We start from the raw sequence: 20,915 nt of genomic DNA, 5'->3' as shown, positions 1-20,915 counted from the left end.
GAACATACGGCTCAGGGGAGATATGATAGAGATCTATAAAAAAAACTGAGTGGAGTGGAATGGGTAGATTTGAATCACTTGTTTACTCTTTCCAAAAATATTAGGACTAGGGAGCATGCAATGGAGCTACTAAATAGTAGATTTAAAACAGCCCATAGAAAATATTTCTTCACTCAATCATTGTTGGAGAATGTGGTGAAAGCAGTTAGCTTAGCAGGGTGTAATAAAAGTTTGGATAATTTCCTAAAAGTCCATTATTAAGATGCACTTGGGGAAATCCACTGCTTATTCCTAGGATAAGAGGCATAAAATCTGTTTTATACTTTAGGGTCTTGACAGGTACTTGTGTCTTGGAATGGCCACTGTTTGAAACAGGATACTAGGTTTAATGGACCTTTGGTCTGTCCCAGTTCAGAAGATGAAGACATATAAAATTCTTCTACTTACATTCAAAACTAGAACTTGTAATCAACCGGAATTCATAACAGACTTATACCCTATGCCCCCCTCAGATCACTCTGCTCTGCTATACAACATCTTCTCAATATCCCCTCTTTGATAAATATTAATACCGTGCACTTAAACATCTTTTTGGTCACTGCACCCTCCCTCTGGAACTCTATACCCAATTACATAAGAGAGGAAACAAATTTAAACCAGTTTAAATCCAAATTAAAAACCTTCTTATTTAAAGACGCCTCCGAGTAGTAACTACTCTTTTAAAAATGCTGTTTAATAGCAACTGTCCTTCTAAGGACAATTCGACTTCCCTTCTTTTGGTCTTTTCCCTACCTCTTGTTCTTTCCTTCAGTGTCTCTTTCCTATAATATTGTAGTTCGACCCCTTTTTTCCTTTTGTACAAGTTTGTTAACTTGACTAGAAGCCTGATTAGGGGGTATAATAAATTTTTTAATAAACTTGAAACTTGATTGCGGCAGAAATTCCAACCTCGACTGAGGATGCTTAAAGACACCAATATATATACATATATATATATGGAAAATTTATACAAACAAGGCAATGAGGATAGCACTGGGGAAATTGAACTGGAAACTGAAGCTGAAGAACCAGATATTTTAAAAGAAGAAGTCATAACAGCAACTTCAGGCATGCTCTGGAGGCTTGAACAAGTTACTCTATAAACTTAAAATGTGCCGCGAAGGTCAGGGGGAGGGAGGGAGATGCTTGGGTGCTGAAGGGTGGTGGAAAGGAACAGACGCTGAAGGGGAGGTGGCAAGAGGGAAGGGCGGTGGTGGAAAGGAAAGGAAGAGACGCTGAAGAGGGGTGGAGATGAACAGACGCTGAAAGGAAATGGGGAAGAGAGAGTGGGAGAAGACGCTGAAGGGAAATGGGGAACAGAGAGTGGGGAGAAGACGCTGAAGGGAAATGGGGAACAGAGAGTAGGGAAAAGACGCTGGAAGGGAATAAGATAGAGATGCCAGAATATGGGGGGAGCGGAGGGAAGAAGATGGGTGCCAGACCAATTGGGGAAGGGGGTGAAAGGAGAGGCATAGTAACAGAGCAAATGGAAGACGCAGGGAGAAGACAAACAGTGGATGGAAGGAATTGAATGAGAAGATGAGGAAAGCAGAAACCAGACTACAAATGTAGAAAAAAAAAAAATCTATTTCTTTTCTTTTTTTTGCTTTAGGATAAAGTAGTATATTAGTTGTGTTGATAAAAATTTATAAACAAAGCCCTGCCAGCTGAATATCTCTTTCTCTAGCTCAGCAGCCAGAACTTTGATTTATAAGGAGGCATAAGCTAAATATTGCAGTACTAAGGCTTGTATGGATGCTGTTGGGATGGGGCAGGGACAGGGACCGTGGTCGCGGGGACGGGGTCGGGACAGGGACGGTGGTTGCGGAGACAGGGCGGTGACAGGGACAAATTTTTTCCCCTTTTCAATCTCTAGTTCAGATTCTCTGGGAAACAGCATTCCATTTTTTCCATGTTCTCTAGCAGTGTACCTCTTAGCCCCTTGAAGTCTGAGTGCTTCTCCGCTCTTCTCTCTAACAAATCTGCCCATTTGTTTAGTGTGTTTCTGCCCCGTCCTGCACTTCTAGGCTGAGGGAACACCCTCTGTGCTTTAGGCTCCTTCTGTGGCCACTGGGTGTAAGGCTTCTGTTTGTACTAGGATATTTCTCTTCCTGGCTCAATGACTTCCCCTCCCTCCTTATGTGCGTATGAGAGCTAAAGGGAAAAAGGTCTTCATGCTTGCAAGGATAGCGGCCTTTCCTAGGTGTATTTGGCTTTACAGCCCTTCTCTGGGATATCTCAGGACTCGGTTTTAGGGTAACAGGGTTGTCTGGTGGATGACAGTGTGTGAGCTTACCTATTGTTTGAAGAGACGTTCCCGAGGATGTGACCAGGGAAAGTTTTCCATTTATGTGTATATTTTAACCCAGAAAAACAGTGCAGGTATAAAAGCAAGTGCATAGCTTTCCTAGGGAATAATTCCAAGCGAAAATACTCATGTACATTTGCTTTTTTCAAAATATGTGTGTACTTCTTACAATATGTGCATTTATAAAATCACTTCCCTGATACCTTTATGTTAAACTAAACTAAACTAAACCTTAGGCTTATATACCGCATCTTCTCTATGAAAATAGAGCTCGGCACGGTTTACAAAAAATTAAAAAGAAATAAATACAATAAGAATTAAGGGTAATATAGAGAGAAGCAGAATTTACAATTTTGAAGAAAGCCACGTTTTCAGATGTTTTCGAAATAATTGGAGAGAGCCCAGATCATGCAGCTGAACAGGAAAATTATTCCAGAGCTCAATTATTTTGAAATGGAGACTTCCCTGATTTGCCAGTATAGATAACGCCTTTCAGCATAGAAAAATATAATTTAAGTTTTTGAATAGATCTGGTAGATATGCCTTTGGGATATCAGGTCTTTGCTGAATTCCCAGATAGAGGAATATCTGCCTGCCAAAGAATTCCAGGAAGGTCTTTGGTTGCTTTCACCAAAAGGATGTATGGAAGCATTCTTGTTCTCTCATACCATCCTTGCTGTAGATCTGATTCACCAAGGCTTTCTTTCATTCAGTAATGTTTTATGTGTTATTAAAATGTAATATACTGCTCCACTTTTCAATACTTCCAAACGGTTAACAAAATTATAAACAATTAAAACAAGAAAGGGACTCCATAAAATAAAAGGAAAGACATGATCCACACATACAGAGTATCTAATTGTTTCTGGTGAATCTCACTGTCAAGATATTACGAATTAATAAATACGATCGTTGGCAGATAGGATCTCTTTGCCAAAAGCTTGGGGAAAAAATAACTTGTAAGTATCTTTTGAATGTCATGTGTGAGCCTGTCGGTGCCGGGTTTTGCAAATGGCCACCGGTCAGGGCTCAGTAAAGACCGACCTTGTCGTGCCTTCAAAGGAAGTTGAAGGTCCTGCTGGTTCTTAATTGTATGAAGAAAACAAATGTCAGGAACAATAAAGCTTTAACAAAATTGAGTCCAACTTTATTTTCCCCAAATAGCAAATTGCCACAATTTGTGCTGTGAATTCAAAAACAAACATAAACATAAAACTTGGGCTTACAAAAATACAGCCCACACCTTGCTTGCAGGTAAGTGCAAAATGCTTCAATTGTAGCCTTGCCCTGTCAGTCTCACAGTCAAAAAGGGCACGATACGGCTACCGGAACACCCAGCCTTTATACTGGTTATTCCCAATGTTTTTTAAACACTGTTGGAATGTGCTGCCTAGGCCTGGCCTTTAGCAGGCCTACCCAGCCAACTTCACAGGCAGTTGGTGGGGGAGGGGAGTAGCTGAATCCACTTTATTTAAAGCTTGCCAAAAATTGGCCCCACAATCCCGCCCTGAGGATCTTCAGTGGATTCTCCCCACTACTATCCCTTTCACCCGGACGGTCACAAAGTCACATCCAAACAGAGAAAAAGGCAAAAGTCAAAATGTTCAAGAAAAAAAAACAAAAAACACTTTCTTCCCTGACTCAGGCAATAAGGCACACCTGCAGCCGTTGCTCACGCTGCTCGCACTGGCCTTGTGCCTCTAGACAGCCCCAAAAGAGAACCAAATCAAAAGCAAACAAAAACAGCAAAGAAATCCAACTTAGCTTTGATCCATGTAGCTTTCTTCTGGTTCTAGGGAAGTATCCATGAGTTCTATGGTGTCCTGGCTGGCTGGCTGGTTGGTCTCAGGGACAGTGGTAACATCTGCCATCTCAATGTCCTGATTCTGAGATGATTCAGGAGCCCAGTCCTGCGAACCTCCTTCCTGGGCTGACCCAGGGTAGACTGCCTTGTTCTTCCTAAGCACAGCCTCTAAAGCCCTGAGCTGGACACGCCCTAACCTGTGAGGGGGAGGAACAACCTGCTGCTTCTGCTGAGTTTTCTGTTTAGCCTTAATTGGCCCCAGCAGTGGTTCATTAGCTGAGCTCTGAGCCTGACTCTTAGGCTGTCCTTTTGTGTAAGGCACCTCCCGCTGCTCCAGGCTGTTCTCCCTCTCATCTTCCCCTCCCCAGGGTTCTGTAACCTGGTGGTTCAATGGGAACTCAGACCCTATCTGTTTGTCTGAGCTTAGCCTATCACTCTGGTTAGCCCTTTTCAGGGTAAGGCCTGGAGTTGGAGGAGCTTGACCTGGCACAAGCCTAGCCTTAAGGCTGGGGTTGTGACATACCCTCACCTTTAAAGGATGGCCGCCCTAACCTTTAGAGTTGTTTTACTACCCTCTTGCATTCTGGAGAGACTATCCACATTCGTGCTAAGTTTGCCTGGGCGATCAATAACGCCTACGAGATTTATTAACCTTTTTCCCCTGATTCATGGGTGGTGGGTCAGGGTCCATGAAATCATCGGGCCACTGTAATATAGGGGTCTCATATCTTGTCTCTGAGGTTACCCTATCATTGTTCTCTAACCTTTCCAACCCATCCACTCATTTCGCTAGGGCTGATATAACATTGGTTATTCCCCCTAGTTCCTCCTTTTTCATTTGAGTGACTTGCTGTTGTATGTCATTCATCCCTTGTTCCATTTCTTTAAATGTTCCTACAACCCGTTCAAAATGTTGGGCGTGATGCTCCAGTTGCTCCCCCTGAGCTTGCTGTTGTTCAGCCCAACTCTTTGTTCGCCCATGGTTATTTGCTAATTCCCCACATAATGTTTTTATTTCACCCACACTGTGTTGGACTGCTTGCTGTTGGGCTTGGCTTTTCTCAACCTGCCCTTTAACTTGCTTTAACTGGGCATTCATCTGGTCTAGCAGCTGCCTAAGACCCTCTGATTCCCATTGGCACTGCGCTATGATCTCCTCCCTGGACTTCTCATTAGCCCGGTCCAGTGGATCCTTCCAAGATAGGAAACTGGCTTCCGCCTGGGACTTCAGGTTCGTTTCCCACTTTTGTTGTACTGTTCCTAATTCTGCTCTCAGGGTTAATATTTCTGCGCACAGTGCGGACAGGGTTGCTTCCTCAGGACTCCCCTTATCGGTACCTAAGGATTCAGGGGCAGGTAGAGATACTTGGGCACTATTTCCTGTGGACTCAAACCCCTTCTGCCCCCTCTTGGTGTCAGGGAGCTGTTCGCGTCGTTCCAACTTGGCGTGCCAAATCCTTTCACACACCATTTGGGCGATACGGTCCCCCACCTGAACCCTGTAGTCTGTATCCCCATGGTTAACTAATAGTACCGCCAGATTCCCTCTAAAGTCAGGGTCAATTACCCCTGCAGCCACATCCAATGAGTGCTCCAGGGCTAACCCTGACTGCGGGGCTATCCTTACATAGGAACCTGGCGGGGGTGACACTTAGATGTCTGTCATTACCAAGGCCCTGCCTCTAGTTGGGATAGTTTGAGCTTGGGCAGCATAAAGATCGAACCCCGCTGCCCTAGCATAGGCTCGGGTCGGTGCCAAGGCCTTATCCGAAAGAGGGGCCCAGCGAATAGAAGGACACCATCCCTTTGGCCTCGGCCCCCTGAATCGACGCCACCTCCCTGCAGGGGCAGTCCTTTTCCCTTCCACCTTATCTCCCAACACACATTTCCCCCTTTTCCCTGGGTTTTCAATTCCTTCCGGGGACCTTGCCTGAGTCTGGCCTAGCCATTCCCTTCCCAGTATTAAGGGGTAAGGGGTAGAGTCACGACCGCTACCCGAATACGTGTCCTTTCCCCTTTATGCTCTATTGTCACGGGCCAGAGCGGATACTCCCTGGACTCCCCATGAATGCACGTAATGGGGACCTTCTCCACCCTACTCCCCAAGCTTTGGGCCTTTCCCAGCTGGGTCCATAGCTGACACGAAGCCACCGATTGCTCGGCCCCCGTGTCTACCAGGGCGGAAACTTCACTCCCTGCTACAGAGACTAACACTTGGTAATCCTTGGTGATATTAATGTTTGTCCCTTGGGTCACCACCAAATCCTTTCTTACCCCACAAAACCTCTGGGTATGACCCGATTTCCCACACCGGTAGCATCGGAGAGCCTCCTTGTATAAGGTCTCCCTGTGCTTGGGCCACCCTGTTTTGTGGATCTGACTTTGGGATCCCATACTCTTATCCCCCCGGGCCTGTTCCTTACTTTCTTCAGGGGTACTGTAAGGAGGTATCCTTCCCTGACCCGGCAAGGTCCAGATATGTTCCCGCTACCTGTCCCGGTGGCCCACCAGCTGCACTTGTAGATGAGTGCTGTAGTAGCTGAGTTAGCAGCTTGGTCTGCTCACCCATCGCCATGACCAGTTCGTCATGCTGTTGTCTGGCCTGTTTCTGGCTGCGGTCCCATAAGTCCTGGTTTGCTTTTAGAACAGCCTGCAGGTTCTCGCCTTGCTTCTGCCGCTCCTCTGCGAGGAACCTCAATAGCTGCTCCTGGTCCATCCTCACGGGGTCTGGAACCAAACAAACACAAAAGAAAACCAAGTGTGGCACCACAGGGCAGCCCAACCAATACTGCAGTTCCCCCTCACCAGCCCTTTAGCTTAGGTACTCTTACCAACAGTACTGGTGAGTCTGCACCTTTGGGTGTTAGGCCTCCTTGGCCTCCAGTCGTTCTCCGCATGGCTTGCTCCTCTGGAACTCGGGTCTGGTCCTTATCGGCCACCTTCCAGATCAGGTCCAGCGCAGGTAAGTCCCGGTCCCTCTGGTCTCGTGTTCACTCTGCTTCCGCCCAGCCGACAGGATATCCTCCTCAGCTAAATACACCTCCCTCAGCCACCACTGACGGAAGAGTCTGGAAACCAACTGCTCCAAGACAGGAACCAACAAAACAAACTAAAACAACAACCAAAAAAAAAAATCCAAAAAGTCCAACACTTTTTTTTTTTTTTCAAAAAACCAAAGTTCCCAAAATGTCCAGCAGGAGGCGCTCTATCCCACTCCTGATACCAATTGTGAGCCTGTCGGTGCCGGGTTTTGCAAATGGCCACCGGTCAGGGCTCAGTAAAGACCGACCTTGTCGTGCCTTCAAAGGAAGTTGAAGGTCCTGCTGGTTCTTAATTGTATGAAGAAAACAAATGTCAGGAACAATAAAGCTTTAACAAAATTGAGTCCAACTTTATTTCCCCCAAATAGCAAATTGCTACAATTTGGGCTGCGAATTCAAAAACAAACATAAACATAAAACTTGGGCTTACAAAAATACAGCCCACACCTTGCTTGCAGGTAAGTGCAAAATGCTTCAATTGTAGCCTGCCCTGTCAGTCTCACAGTCAAAAAGGGCACGATACGGCTACCGGAACACCCAGCCTTTATACTGGTTATTCCCAATGTTTTTTAAACACTGTTGGAATGTGCTGCCTAGGCCTGGCCTTTAGCAGGCCTACCCAGCCAACTTCACAAGCAGTTGGTGGGGGAGGGGAGTAGCTGAATCCACTTTATTTAAAGCTTGCCAAAAATTGGCCCCACAATCCCGCCCTGAGGATCTTCAGTGGATTCTCCCCACTACTATCCCTTTCACCCGGACGGTCACAAAGTCACATCCAAACAGAGAAAAAGGCAAAAGTCAAAATGTTCAAGAAAAAAAAACAAAAAACACTTTCTTCCTGACTCAGGCAATAAGGCACACCTGCAGCCGTGAACCTAGCACTGTTCACGCTGCTCGCACTGGCCTTGTGCCTCCAGACAGCCCCAAAAGAGAACCAAATTCAAAAGCAAACAAAAACAGCAAAGAAATCCAACTTAGCTTTGATCCATGTAGCTTTCTTCTGGTTCTAGGGAAGTATCCATGAGTTCTATGGTGTCCTGGTTGGCTGGCTGGTTGGTCTCAGGGACAGTGGTAACATCTGCCATCTCAATGTCCTGATTCTGAGATGATTCAGGAGCCCAGTCCTGCGAGCCTCCTTCCTGGGCTGACCCAGGGTAGACTGCCTTGTTCTTCCTAAGCACAGCCTCTAAAGCCCTGAGCTGGACACGCCCTAACCTGTGAGGGGGAGGAACAACCTGCTGCTTCTGCTGAATTTTCTGTTTAGCCTTAATTGGCCCCAGCAGTGGTTCATTAGCTGAGCTCTGAGCCTGACTCTTAGGCTGTCCTTTTGTGTAAGGCACCTCCCGCTGCTTCAGGCTGTTCTCCCTCTCATCTTCCCCTCCCCAGGGTTCTGTAACCTGGTGGTTCAATGGGAACTCAGACCCTATCTGTTTGTCTGAGCTTAGCCTATCACTCTGGTTAGCCCTTTTCAGGGTAAGGCCTGGAGTTGGAGGAGCTTGACCTGGCACAAGCCTAGCCTTAAGGCTGGGTTGTGACACATGAAGTTGGATTCTAATTGTAAATAATTCACTAATTGATTCCATAAACTAGGACCTAAACAAAAAAATGCTTTAGATCTAGTATTTCAAAGAACAAAAGTAAAAACTGCAGTGATGGTGTACATGACGCCAAGTCTTTTTTGGACAAACATAAAAATAAAATCATAAAACAGTTTGTATCCAAAAGGACAGATAAGGAAGGACCCGACACGGTCTGTGTTTCGAAGAAACACTCCTTCCTCTGGGGTCCTAATGTGTGATGTATCAATGCAAGAAAACCTGATGGATAACAACTGAATAAAAACAGTAAATGGTGGAACAATCGTAAGGGCTCCTACGTGGTGCAGGGCAAAAAATGAGATCTAGCATTTTCCATTTATGTTGACTTCATAGAAGAAATGTATTAGTTTAATTCTGTTAAGGATAATTTAGCAATGTTGTAAACCATTTGCAAAGGTACAAGGCAAGTGTTTTCTATATGGTGCAAGCAAGGTGGTATCATAAAGCAATGACTTAGGTGCCAATTCTATAAATTAGTTTCTCATTTTAGGTGCCACAAAGGGGCAGTTCTATAATACCTTAAGAGTGCACCTAAGCCCTTATAGAATATTAGTTCAGAGCCATATGGGTGTCAATGGCAGGCATACGTGGGCACACCTGAACTGTTAGGCAGATCTGTAGAACATCATAACTCTGATCATTTGACTTTATCTTCTCCAGCTCTAAAAGATGTAAAATACAAGTTGACTCACTGCAAATCATTCAATTACACAGGCCAACAAAAAAAATGTTGCTGCCTTGGGTTTTTGACCTGTTCCTGGGGTTATTTGGGGCGCTGATTCAGAAAATTGCATTAGATAGACCGCATCTGCTCTAATTTCTTAGAAATGGTTAAGGCATAGTAAGGGATAGTTAAGGGATAGTAGATATGCCTTTGGGATAGTAGAACCAAACATGAACATTGGGCAAAATAAGATTGGTCTCCGATAGAATATATGGTGGTTGGAGGACAAAATGTAATCAATGAACCTTTGGTAGCATGAGATAGAATCATACTGCCACCACTACACATAAAGCCAGGCCTGATGAAACAATTTGTAAAGACTTTGAATAAAGACGGCTCGTGCTTTGAATACGTGATAGCACATATGTTATCTGGACTTACCCTGGAAAAACTGAAGGCAGGAATTTTCGATGGTCCACAGATCATATAGCTTATAAATGACTCACATTTCATAGCATCAATGAATGAAATTGAATCATTTGCCTGGTCTTCATTTGTTCTTGTGAAAAACTTTCTTGGCAACATGAAGGCAGCCAACTACACAATTAGTAGAGGATATGCTCTTTCATTTCAACAGGCTTGGGCTGTAACATGAGTGTTAAAGTCCATTATCTGCATAGTCACTTAGATCGCTTTCCAGAGAACCTTGGTGACTTAAACGAAGAGCAAGGTGAAAGATTTCACCAAGACACCAAAAGAATGGAAGCCAGATACCAAGGAACATGGGATGCACACATGATGGCAGACTAATGTTGGAATCTTATGCAGGATTATCCTGACAGATCCCACTCTCAGAAGTCTTACAAAAGGAGCTTCATGTGTGTCAAATGACTGTAAAGTGTGTATCATAAACTTGTACTATTGGTATGAAATAAGAAGATTTTCATTCTGTACACTTTTCTTTTAATTTTTAATTTGTTTCCTTCATGCTGAAAAGATATTAATTTAAACACTACATTAAAATATCCTGATGTTTTAATGGGCGAACAGAATGAAGAGTGTTCTGTATTTCAAAAACTAGGATTAAAAGGAGAAAACCTGTGACGTGTTTGGAATCAGCAGGTCAAATATACTCAGAAACAGGTCTAACATATGAGGCACCAAAATGAGTGTTATCAAGCTACACAAATCTGAAATCCACTTCCTGTAGAGATTCATATTACTCCTATGTATGCTTTGTTTTGCAAAAAGTTGAAAACATGGCTTTTTCAAAAAGTCTTTGTCAGAGCTTCAGTTTGATCTTGACTCTGCACTGTATATTTATCTTTGTGTAATGAAAATACTGTTTGTAGCCTGCTATTTTAAAAGTCTGATAAAAATTTAGACTGTTTTTGATTTTGCACTGTATGTTTACCTTTATATAGTGATCATGCTGATTATAACCTGCCTCGAACTCCACTTGGCAAGGATTTAGTGGGATATAAGATTATATAGAACATAACATACGTGTTTAATGCAATGTATACAACTTATATTCTTTAAGTTGCATAGATCACTTAATGGCATGCTCATTGCATGCCATGCTCCACCCACTTTTATGCCCTCACCCCCAACAGTTGCATGGTAAGTGAGTTATCTGCACTCTTTATAGATTAGTGCCTCACACAACAGTGGGCAAACTCTGTCCTTAAGGGCTGGCTTTTCAGGATTTCCCCAATAAATATTCATGAGATCTATTTGCATACAATGGAGACAAGGCATGCAAATAAATCTCATGCATATTCATTGGGGAAATTCTGAAAGCCCGACCAACACTTACTTGCATAACTGTAAATTACTGGTGCCAGTTACGCAGGTAAATGTTAATATTCTATAAATTGGTGCGCTGTCAGGACCAAAATGTAGGCATCGGCTTATAGAATTGCCATATTTTAGCACCTTTACTATGTTTTCTTTCCTGAAGGTATAAAAACGAGAAGTACTATTAATATGATTATTACTCGGTAGGCATGTTATAATTTAAGAGATAGAAATAAAATTACCAACTATCTTTCCATCAGAGGAGTGATTCTGCTTTAGAATTTTAATGTGAATTTGAGAATCAAAGGAATTGGGGAGACAGATGAGATTGTGATTGACCTAACCTTTCCCCTTAAGAAAACAAGCCTTGGAATACTGTTCAGATGTGAGTTTATACCTGGATGGTAATTTGTATAAATTCACTCAATCCCAGGGCTGGTTTTCAACATTTTACTCCATTAGAAAGTGACTGGGACGCAGAACAAACAGGAGGGAGGGGGGAAAAAACTATTAAAAAAACAAAGCTGTAGAACAAGATAGAAACTCTTTTCTGCTTTTATTTTTTCAGGCCCTTCTTCTGTTATCAGCAACGATGATGATTCAGCAAGCCCTCTCCATCACATATCCAATGGAAGCAACACACCCTCTTCTTCTGAAGGAGGCCCAGATGCTGTGATCATTGGAATGACAAAAATTCCAGTTATAGAAAACCCCCAGTACTTTGGAATCACAAATAGCCATCTTAAGCCTGACACCTGTAAGTATAATAGAATCATTCTCTCTCTCTCTTCTCTCTCTCTTTTTTTTTTTTTTTTTAAATCTGTCTTTGGCCTCACAGATTGCTTGCAAAATGTATTTTGAGTATGCTATGTCTGTATCCAGGATATCTCTCCAATATTATCAAGAAGCAGACCATATGAAGAAAAATGGTTTTTAATGCTTCCAGGAAATAGTGCCCAACATGGACACCTTTCACCAATATGGTTGTGTTAGGGGCATACAGCCAACTGGTGACAGACAACAGCTTCCACCAGTATGGAAAAAATGATCCTGGATTCATTACAACTGATAATCAAGGATCATTTGTTCAGGACTGATGGAACCATTGTTGAAATTTTTCATAAAAACACATTTTGCATAATTAAACTTTGAACCTCTTCTAAGTGTGCTTTTTCTGCTTTCTGTATGATAGATATTTAATCTGACTGAGTAGCTTTCGGTTATATGAAACCAACTGAAACCCGCTGTAAATCCTGGCACATAGTTTAAGCACAGATCCCTGCTATTCCGTAACTCTGCATGCATCTTTAGTGACTATCCTAACCCACCCATATCCCTCCCTTGGCCACAGCCCCTTTTGAGTGCATGCTATAAGGTTTGCACGCAGATCTTTATAGGATAGCACCTAGCAAGATGCACAAGCGCAAATCCAAAATGTTGCCAAATATTATTGGTCCTAATTGGCTCATTAACCAATTTATCCTTCACCCCCTTCTTACTAAGTCACAGTAAGTGACTTAGTACTACTGTGGCCCAGAGCGCTAAATGCTCCAACACTGCTCCTACACATAGGGCTCCTTTTACAAAGGTGCGTTAATGTTTTTAGCGCATGCACAAGATTAGCGCGTGCTAGCTGAAAAATTACCGGCTGCTTATAAGGAGGCAGTAGCGGCTAGCGCACATGGCAATTTAGCGCATGGTATTCCATGCGTTAAGGCCCTAACGCACCTTTGTAAAAGGAGCCCATAGTGTTGGAGCAATTAGCACTCTAGACCAGTGATTCCCAACCCTGTCCGGAACACCAGGCCAATCGGGTTTTCAGGCTAGCCCTAATGAATATGCATGAGAGAGATTTGCATATGATGGAAGTGATAGACATGCAAATTTGCTTCATGCATATTCATTAGGGCTAGCCTGAAAACCCAATTGGCCTGGTGTTCCTCCAGGACAGGGTTGGGAACCACTGCTCTAGACTGCGGTAGTTGTATACACATCTCAGGATAGTGTGCAATTTTGCTTGTGAAAATTTGTGTGACACTTGGAGAATCCAGAGGATGGATAATATGAATAAATAAAACTTAGTCATCAAAAAATCTTTAAAATTATGGTGTATCTGCAGCAGACCAATAATTCCTGCCATATATAAAATTCTACTCCTACATCTGAAGTCATGTAGAATGGTTAAAAGAATGACTCAAAGCATAAAAGTGCTCCCAATGACAATTTTGATGTTTCTTATAAATTGGGTATTAGCTACCGTCTATATGCAGATGATGTTCAAATTTTTTGTACCAATGGATGATTGGCAAAATGAACTAGAAAGTAAATTGGTAAAATTCCTGCATACAATTAATGATTGGATGATGCAGCATAGGTTAATTTTGAATATTGCAAAAACTGAATTCATGTTGGTAGAAAGAGTTGAGGATCCTTCCTGGCCCAAAGTTGTTGAGATAGACTCTGATGCTTCCTATACAAAAGAGGTTGAAAGATTTGGGTGTTTGGATTGACTCTCTTTTGACTATGAAAGATCAAATATTAATACTGCAATTATTTCAAATGCACTATTAAATAGACTAAAACCTATGGGGTTCATAATAAAAAAAAAACAAAAAACGCCTAAAAAGTATCCTAAATGGCTACTTGGACGATCAAAAAGTAGTTCACAGGAATTAAGCCATTTAAAGAAACTTTCAAAAAGATGTATTGGTCCCTTCCATAGCATGAGAATATCATCAATGAATCTTCGCCATAAATAAATATGTTCTGTAAATGGAGAGTTTTTTATCCAATCTGATTCAAATTTAGTCATAAACAAATTTGAAACTCGTGTATTATACACTTAGATAACAACAAACAGCAATTTAAATGTTGTTATCTAAGTGTATAATACACGAGTTTCAAATAGTCCTTTCAATCAGCTACAAGAGGTTTTTTGACTGATGATAGAGATCCTGTCCTGCTTTTGACCACTTTGCAAATCCATATTCTACGTGGCGAGGCATCGGAGGTCTTTTTCCTCTTGTTTAGTTAATTATAGTTGTGTGGGAAACCTGTTTTGCATATTTGTCATATACCAAAGGCAAACATTCATGTGGAAATATTATGTTGCCACACATAGATGTCCCCTTTTAGTGTCATACTATCTTTTAAGTTCAGCATCATCTTCAATGTGTGTTTTCCTGCTAGTAAATGTTTGCCTTTCCTCCTATTTACTCATCTACTCATTTACTTATCTGCATGTGATGTGTTTACAGATTTTATAATTGATTAATATTTTGCTGAAAGTGAAAATTAGTTTAGTGAATGATTTAGGGTTCCACAAGTTGCTTGATTAATTTTTTGATCAATGTACAGTGGTACCTCAGAATTCGAATGCCCCAGAACTCGAACAACTTGGAATCCGAACTTTTTTTTCTTCATTTTTGCCCCGGAATTTGAACACTGCTTTGGAATCCGAATATAGCTTCCTGGCTCCCCTCTGCAAATCCTTTTTTTTTTTTTTTTTTTTTAAAGATGTTAAAATATTTATTACACATTCATATTAACAACTATGGCATGGTGCTAAGGAAGTAATGCCTTTATCTAAACAGCATAGTCAAGTTTGATTTTAACAGACAAGACAGTGCAAAATTGCTCCAGCACCAGAAGAGATGAATTTACTGATCCTTCCATTCCTTTGGTGTAACTCTGCCAACAGGGGACAAATTCCAAGTAATTCCAGTCTGTGTTATAACATATGCCCAGATTGAAGTACAGAATACTGCCCCAGAAACAAGGATCAGGTTGCCATATTTAGCATGGAAGTCATGTTCATTTTGGTGGTGGCACTGTCTTGATGCAATCCGTTGAACACTACGAGCTGTGAGCGCGAGCGCCGACTTGGCCAGAGGAAACATGATAGCCGCGCAAGGGCAGCAACGGTATCTCTGCAAATCCTTTCCGATCCTTAACATGTGCTTACCCATTAATGGCAACATCTTTAGAGGAGGAGACAGATCGCCGGACCATCAGGAGAGTCTGATCGAAAAGTGACACCCCATACCTCGCCAAGGCCAGGATCCCCCTCAACCTGGGTGCAAATAGGATGACCTGGTCTTTGCCAGCCTTCTCTCGCCTTCCTTTCTACCCTCTTTTCTCTGGTCGGATGCGCGCGCCCTTTCTACCCTCTTTTCTCCAGTCAGGCACGCATATAACACCCTCTTGTAGGCTCTGTTTATGACATGATCAGGGTATATGCTAACAGAGATCTAATGTTATGTGAGAAAGCACCGGTAACAACAGAAAAGACAATGGCATGTACTGTCAGATATGATAAGAGATCTCAACAATTAGATAGAATCCTGCGTAAACATTGGCCTCTAATACATTTAAAGATCATAATCTTCGTATAGCCTATACATGGGGAGCAAACTTCAAAGAACAGTTAAGTCCAGCTGTACTTAAGACCAAAGAGACTTTAGTTCAACCATTACATACAGCCTGCGGTGCTTGCATGAATTGTGCCATTATAGTGACATCAACGGAGTTTGTTAACCCTTTAAATGGCAAAAGATATCCGCTGAAATATGCAACAACATGCACAACATTTGTGGTATACTGTATAATATGCCCCTGTTCTAAAGTTTATGTAGGCCAGACGAGTAGGCAGTTAAGGATTTGCTTAAATGAACACAGTAGCGCTTTAAATAGAGCTGACATACATGCCCCAGTAGTACAGCATGCTTGGAACATCAACATGATTTTTTTGCGCTGCAATGTTATGTATTAGAGCACGTTGTAGATGATGTTCAGGGAGGGAATCGGCGATTATGCCTCCAACAGAAAGAGCAGCGATGGATCTATGAACTTGGATCGATAATGCCTGGGGGTCTAAACACGGGAATTGACTGGTATTATTAAGCTCAAACTCAGGGGCGGGAAATTTCATGGCGACATCAGGAAGTACTTCTTCACAGAAAGAGTGGTTGACCGTTGGAATGAGCTTCCAGCGCAGGTGATCGAGGCCAGCAGCGTGCTGGACTTTAAGAATAAATGGGATACCTATGTGGGATCCCTATGAGGGTCGAACTGGAACATCAGTCGCTAGGTATAAACTTAAGAGGATGGGTCAGCAGACTTGATGGGATGATCGAGACCTGCATCGTGTTGGACTTTAAGAATAAATGGGACTTTAAAAATAAATGGGATGCCTATAGGGGATCCCTAAGAGAGTCAATCTGAATAAATAGTCACTAGGTATAGACTTAAGAGGAAGGGACAGTAGGGTGGGCAGACTTGATGGGCTATAGCCCTTTTCTGCCGTCATCTTCTATGTTTCTATGTTTCTATGTTTATTTAAACACCTTCATGTAGTTATACAGACTGTTGCAGATTGTTAAAGTCGCCGCGCTCTACGAGTTAACCAGTCCCTGATGGTCGGGGCTGAACCAGCCAATCAGAGAAGAGCAGCCAACGTCCCCCACGTAAGAGATGTGGTGTGATTTGATAGGCGGTGCTCTCGATAAATTAAGGAGTATTTACCACATTGACAGGACGCTGAATAAGTAGAACAAGCAGCTCAGTGAGTACTCGTTTTAAAGACCCTGTAAGATTTATATTGGAGTAAGTAAAGTCGATACAGATAGTATTTATGATTTATTTTCACAGTGTGGTGGTGGAGAAAGGTGGAATACCTTAAGCCCTGAAGAAACGGTCTTTGACCGTGAAACGTTAGCTATCATTGAAATAACACTAGTTTCCTCACAATTGGAAGCAATAGCGAGTTCAGTCCTGCAGCTAGAGTAGATGTGGTAATTGGCACATTCTCTCCGGAAGTTTTTTAGTCGATGATGTTGGTGGAGGAGGTTTGAGCTTTTATGCCCTACCTAAAGAAAACCTGAGGCTTTTTCTTCCGTTGAGAGTGGGCTCTCTAAATTGTATTAGTGGAGTATACTTGAGCACTGAATATTCTTAATCAATGCCTTTTGACTTTGTATTTCCAATGCCCAGTGCATTATTATTGTGAATGCCAAGAACTGATGGTTTGGTGGTATATAAAAATAAACTATTATTATTATTACTTGGATGGTCTGCATCTATAATCAAAAAGACAAACAGGAGAAACTGCTTTCACAACAGTGAGGGGCACGAAAACAACAATGGAGACCAGATGGTGCTCAATCTTTTTAATTATAAAACAGACTCGACACGATCGTGTTTCGGCCCAAGAAGGCCTGCCTTGGGAGTCTTGGTGTTGAATGATTAAACCAAAGACGTATTAATCCAAATGTCCAAGTATTGCAATAAAAATACTAAAAAAGACCAAAGACACCACAATTGTTTCTGGTCATTCCTTTGGTCTTTTTTAGTGTTTTTATTGCAATACTTGGACATTTGGATTAATATATCTTTGGTTTTATCATTCAAAACCAAGATTCCTCAGGCAGGCCTTCTTGGGCCAAAACACGATCGTGTCGAGTCTGTTTTATAATAAAAAGGATTGAGCACCATCTGGTCTCCTTCGTTGTTGTTTTCGGGTTCTGCACCTATAATCAAACATTTCCCAAGACACTCTGGATGGAACTTAAACGTTCTGAGCAAGACCTCTTTTCAAAGCATCTAAATGATAAAAAGGTACCCAAACTGACCAGATGACCACTGGAGGGATTACATTATAACCCTCCACATTCCCCCAGTGGTCACTAACTCCTGCCCACCCCCCCAAAATATGAATGGAATAGTACATATCTGTCTCTAAAGCAGCAGCATCTGGTATGGGAAAGGTTAGTACAGCATCACACAGGTGTCTTAAGTAGCTTAGTGAATGGACTAATGTGCCATAGAAAGGAGGCCCCAGGCCTATAAGCCCCACTAACCAGTACATTTATGGTAGAAAGTGTGAGCCCACCAAAATCATACTATACCGCCATATAGGTGTCACCTGTAACTATAAGGGTTATTAGGGTGATAAACAGATGGGTATAGTAGGTTTTGAAGGAGCTTTGGAGGGCTGACCTCCAAATTATAAGGTGTTTATAAATTATAAGGTGTTCATGGTGAGATGTACACATTGCACCATTTATGTGACGTTCACAGCAGTGCCCTCTAAGGTAACCCCACTTCTCTATTGGCATGTCTATTGGCCAGTCCATTACAGTGCTGCCCTCTCCCATGTCCAAATGGTCTAGATTTGAACGTTTTCAACTTGGATATTTCTGTGATCAAAAATGGGGAATAGTTAGGCATCCTAAGGTTGGAGGTCCTGGTGGCAAAGACAGTCAAATAAACGATTCTTGCAAAAGAAATTTAGACGTCCAGTGGTTTTGAAAATGAGCGTTTTTCTCCACCCTCAACTTTGGATGTCTTGCGGGAAATGTTCAAGTTGGATTTAGACGTCCGTTTCAAAAATGGCCCTCTATGTGTTTCAGGATCCCTCCAAAGCTGCATACTTATATATGGAGGTTTGAAGTGGGAGAGAGCATCATTTTTAAGACAGCTTCACTGATTACCATTATAGGCCAGGATAAGTCTCCAGCAATGGCCTTTAAAATAGTACATGGTTTAGCACCACCATATTTACGGAAAATGGATGAAGTATATTATTCTAACAGAAGGTTAGATTCTGAAGGATAAATTTTGTTCAAATTGCAGAATGTATTTTGCAGAGCATAAGGGATAAAACACTGAAGACTAAATTACTGGTATTATGGAATAAGCTGCCAAGGAAGTAAAGAGAAAGAAATTTAGAAAAGATCAAAAACTTCACTGTTTCAGGGGTGTATATTAAACTGGAAAGAATTTGTGAAGTTTATAGAGGACTCTATTGAATCTGGTAGAATGGCATTAAAAAATTTTGAATTTTTATTAGATATTTTATTATTTTTAATCTGCCTGGAACTATTATTAGAGTAAAGCAGAAAATAAATGTTAATTTAAATTAAATTCCCCAGTTCTGCATGAATTCTCACTTTTCCAACATCTAGCTTAGAAGGGTATTACCACAAACTCTCCTCCCACTGGTTCACTGACAGTTTAAGAACCAAGAAAAGAGAACTAAGGAAAGTGGAAAGCCAAGCTTAATGGTGACAAATCCAACTGGAAAACGCTACACAAAGAATACAAACAAGTCACCCTGGATGCAAAAAAGTTAAACTACTCCCAACAGCTACTGAAGACCCCCTATAGATTAAAAAACCTTTTTAAACTGACAAAAAAAAGATATTCTCAGCACCGCAAGGAGACAACCAAAGCCATAACACCAAACTCAACAGCGAAACATACTCTGACGTCTTCACTAACAAAGTAGACAAAATATGATCTCAACTCAACTCCATCACACTTTCTTCACCAATTCTGGACAACCCAGACAGGATTCTTAAATCTGCAACTGTAAACCTAACCTACTTTAAAACTGTCTCACATGATGACCTCACCAAGATACTAGACTGTATTCACCCTTCAGACTCCATCCTAGATACCTGCCCACTGCTCTTCCTAGTGAAAGACACCTATGTAAACTCCATGCTTCCTCTTATCAACACCTCCCTACAATCAAGCTCAGTGTCCACAAACTGAAAATCAGCAATCATCAGACCAGTCTTTAAAAAATCAACACCGGATCCTAGCATGCCCAACAACTTTAGGCCTGTCTTCAACCTATCCTTTATCTTCAAGATTGTGGAAAAAACTGTACTCAACCAACTACACTCTTTCATTGACAATCAAGGAGCCCTATTCACCTTCCAAACGGGATTCAGAAAATTCCATAGAACTGAAATAGTCCTCCTCGACATCATTGATAACTGCTGGAAACATATGTATAAAGGAAATGATGTCCTACTGGTGCTCCTGGATCTCAGTATAGCCTTTGACACCATTGACCATGGTCTCCTCATTACACAATTCTCTGAAATTTGAATCCAAGATGTAATGCTATGCTGGTTCACTTTCTTCCTAAGTAATAGATCACAAAGCATACTACTCAACAATACAATGTCCTATCAAAACCAAAACCAGTCAAATATGGTGTTCCTCAAAGGGCCCTACTATCCCATCTACTATTTAATCTCTACATTAGACCTGTACAAACATTAGACCTACACATAACCCACAAATTCCAAATCTAGATTCACTCCTTCACTAATAATATCCAACTATATCTCCCACTTGGGGAAAAACACACGACTCCCAGATCACAAAACTTCTTAGTTGCCTCTCATAAATCAAAAACTGGATGTCCATCAACAAACTACAACTAAATACCTCAAAAACAGAACTCCTTCGGATCCACAAAGAGCACTGCACCTACACCCATTCCTCTCTTCTCTGGAAATCAAGTACCAAAACTGCAAAAGACCAAGCATGCAGCTTAGGGATACTCCTCGACTCAAACCTATCTCTCTCCATCCATATTTCTCAAGTAGTCTCTCCCTCTTTCTACTGTCTCCGGCAAGTTGGCAAAATAAGGAACTACTTCTCAGAACCTGACTTTACCCAATTCCTCTATGCCTTCATTCTCTTCCACATTGACTACTTCAACACACTATTCATCAAACTGACTGCAAAGAATATACAATGTCTTCAGCATGTACAAAATGCAGCAATCATACTCCTAAAGAACATGCGCACGCAGGACTCCGTCTCCCAGGGTCTATCATTGGCCCACTGGCTACCCATAGCC

The 20,915-nt window shown here is 41.9% G+C and overlaps 2 protein-coding genes across 6 annotated transcripts in view; one reads left to right on the top strand and one right to left on the bottom strand.

Moving 5' to 3' along the window:
* NTRK2 (neurotrophic receptor tyrosine kinase 2) overlaps positions 1 to 20,915 on the top strand; it is a 546,312-nt gene that overhangs the window by 395,326 nt on the left and 130,071 nt on the right. For all 5 annotated transcript variants that reach the window (XM_033927854.1, XM_033927863.1, XM_033927846.1 and 2 more), the window contains one exon: positions 11,823 to 12,011. In XM_033927854.1, coding sequence (XP_033783745.1) covers positions 11,823 to 12,011 — 189 coding nt within the window. The remainder of the gene's footprint in view (positions 1 to 11,822; positions 12,012 to 20,915) is intronic.
* On the bottom strand, positions 14,765 to 15,158 carry LOC117351978 (cytochrome c oxidase subunit 7B, mitochondrial-like). Its single transcript, XM_033927908.1, has one exon. It carries the CDS (start codon positions 15,151 to 15,153, stop codon positions 14,914 to 14,916), a length of 240 nt encoding a protein of 79 aa, XP_033783799.1. The 5' UTR covers positions 15,154 to 15,158; the 3' UTR covers positions 14,765 to 14,913.

Source organism: Geotrypetes seraphini, chromosome 1 (assembly GCF_902459505.1).
Source record: "Geotrypetes seraphini chromosome 1, aGeoSer1.1, whole genome shotgun sequence".
Classification (NCBI taxonomy): Eukaryota; Metazoa; Chordata; class Amphibia; order Gymnophiona; family Dermophiidae; genus Geotrypetes; species Geotrypetes seraphini.
The sequence above is the reverse complement of the archived record's forward strand: the minus strand, read 5'-3'. Positions and strand labels throughout refer to the sequence as shown.

Excerpts from the sequence above, each read along its gene's own strand:
- LOC117351978 (XM_033927908.1), bottom strand. The coding sequence starts at position 15,153 with ATGTTTCCTCTGGCCAAGTCGGCGCTCGCGCTCACAGCTCGTAGTGTT.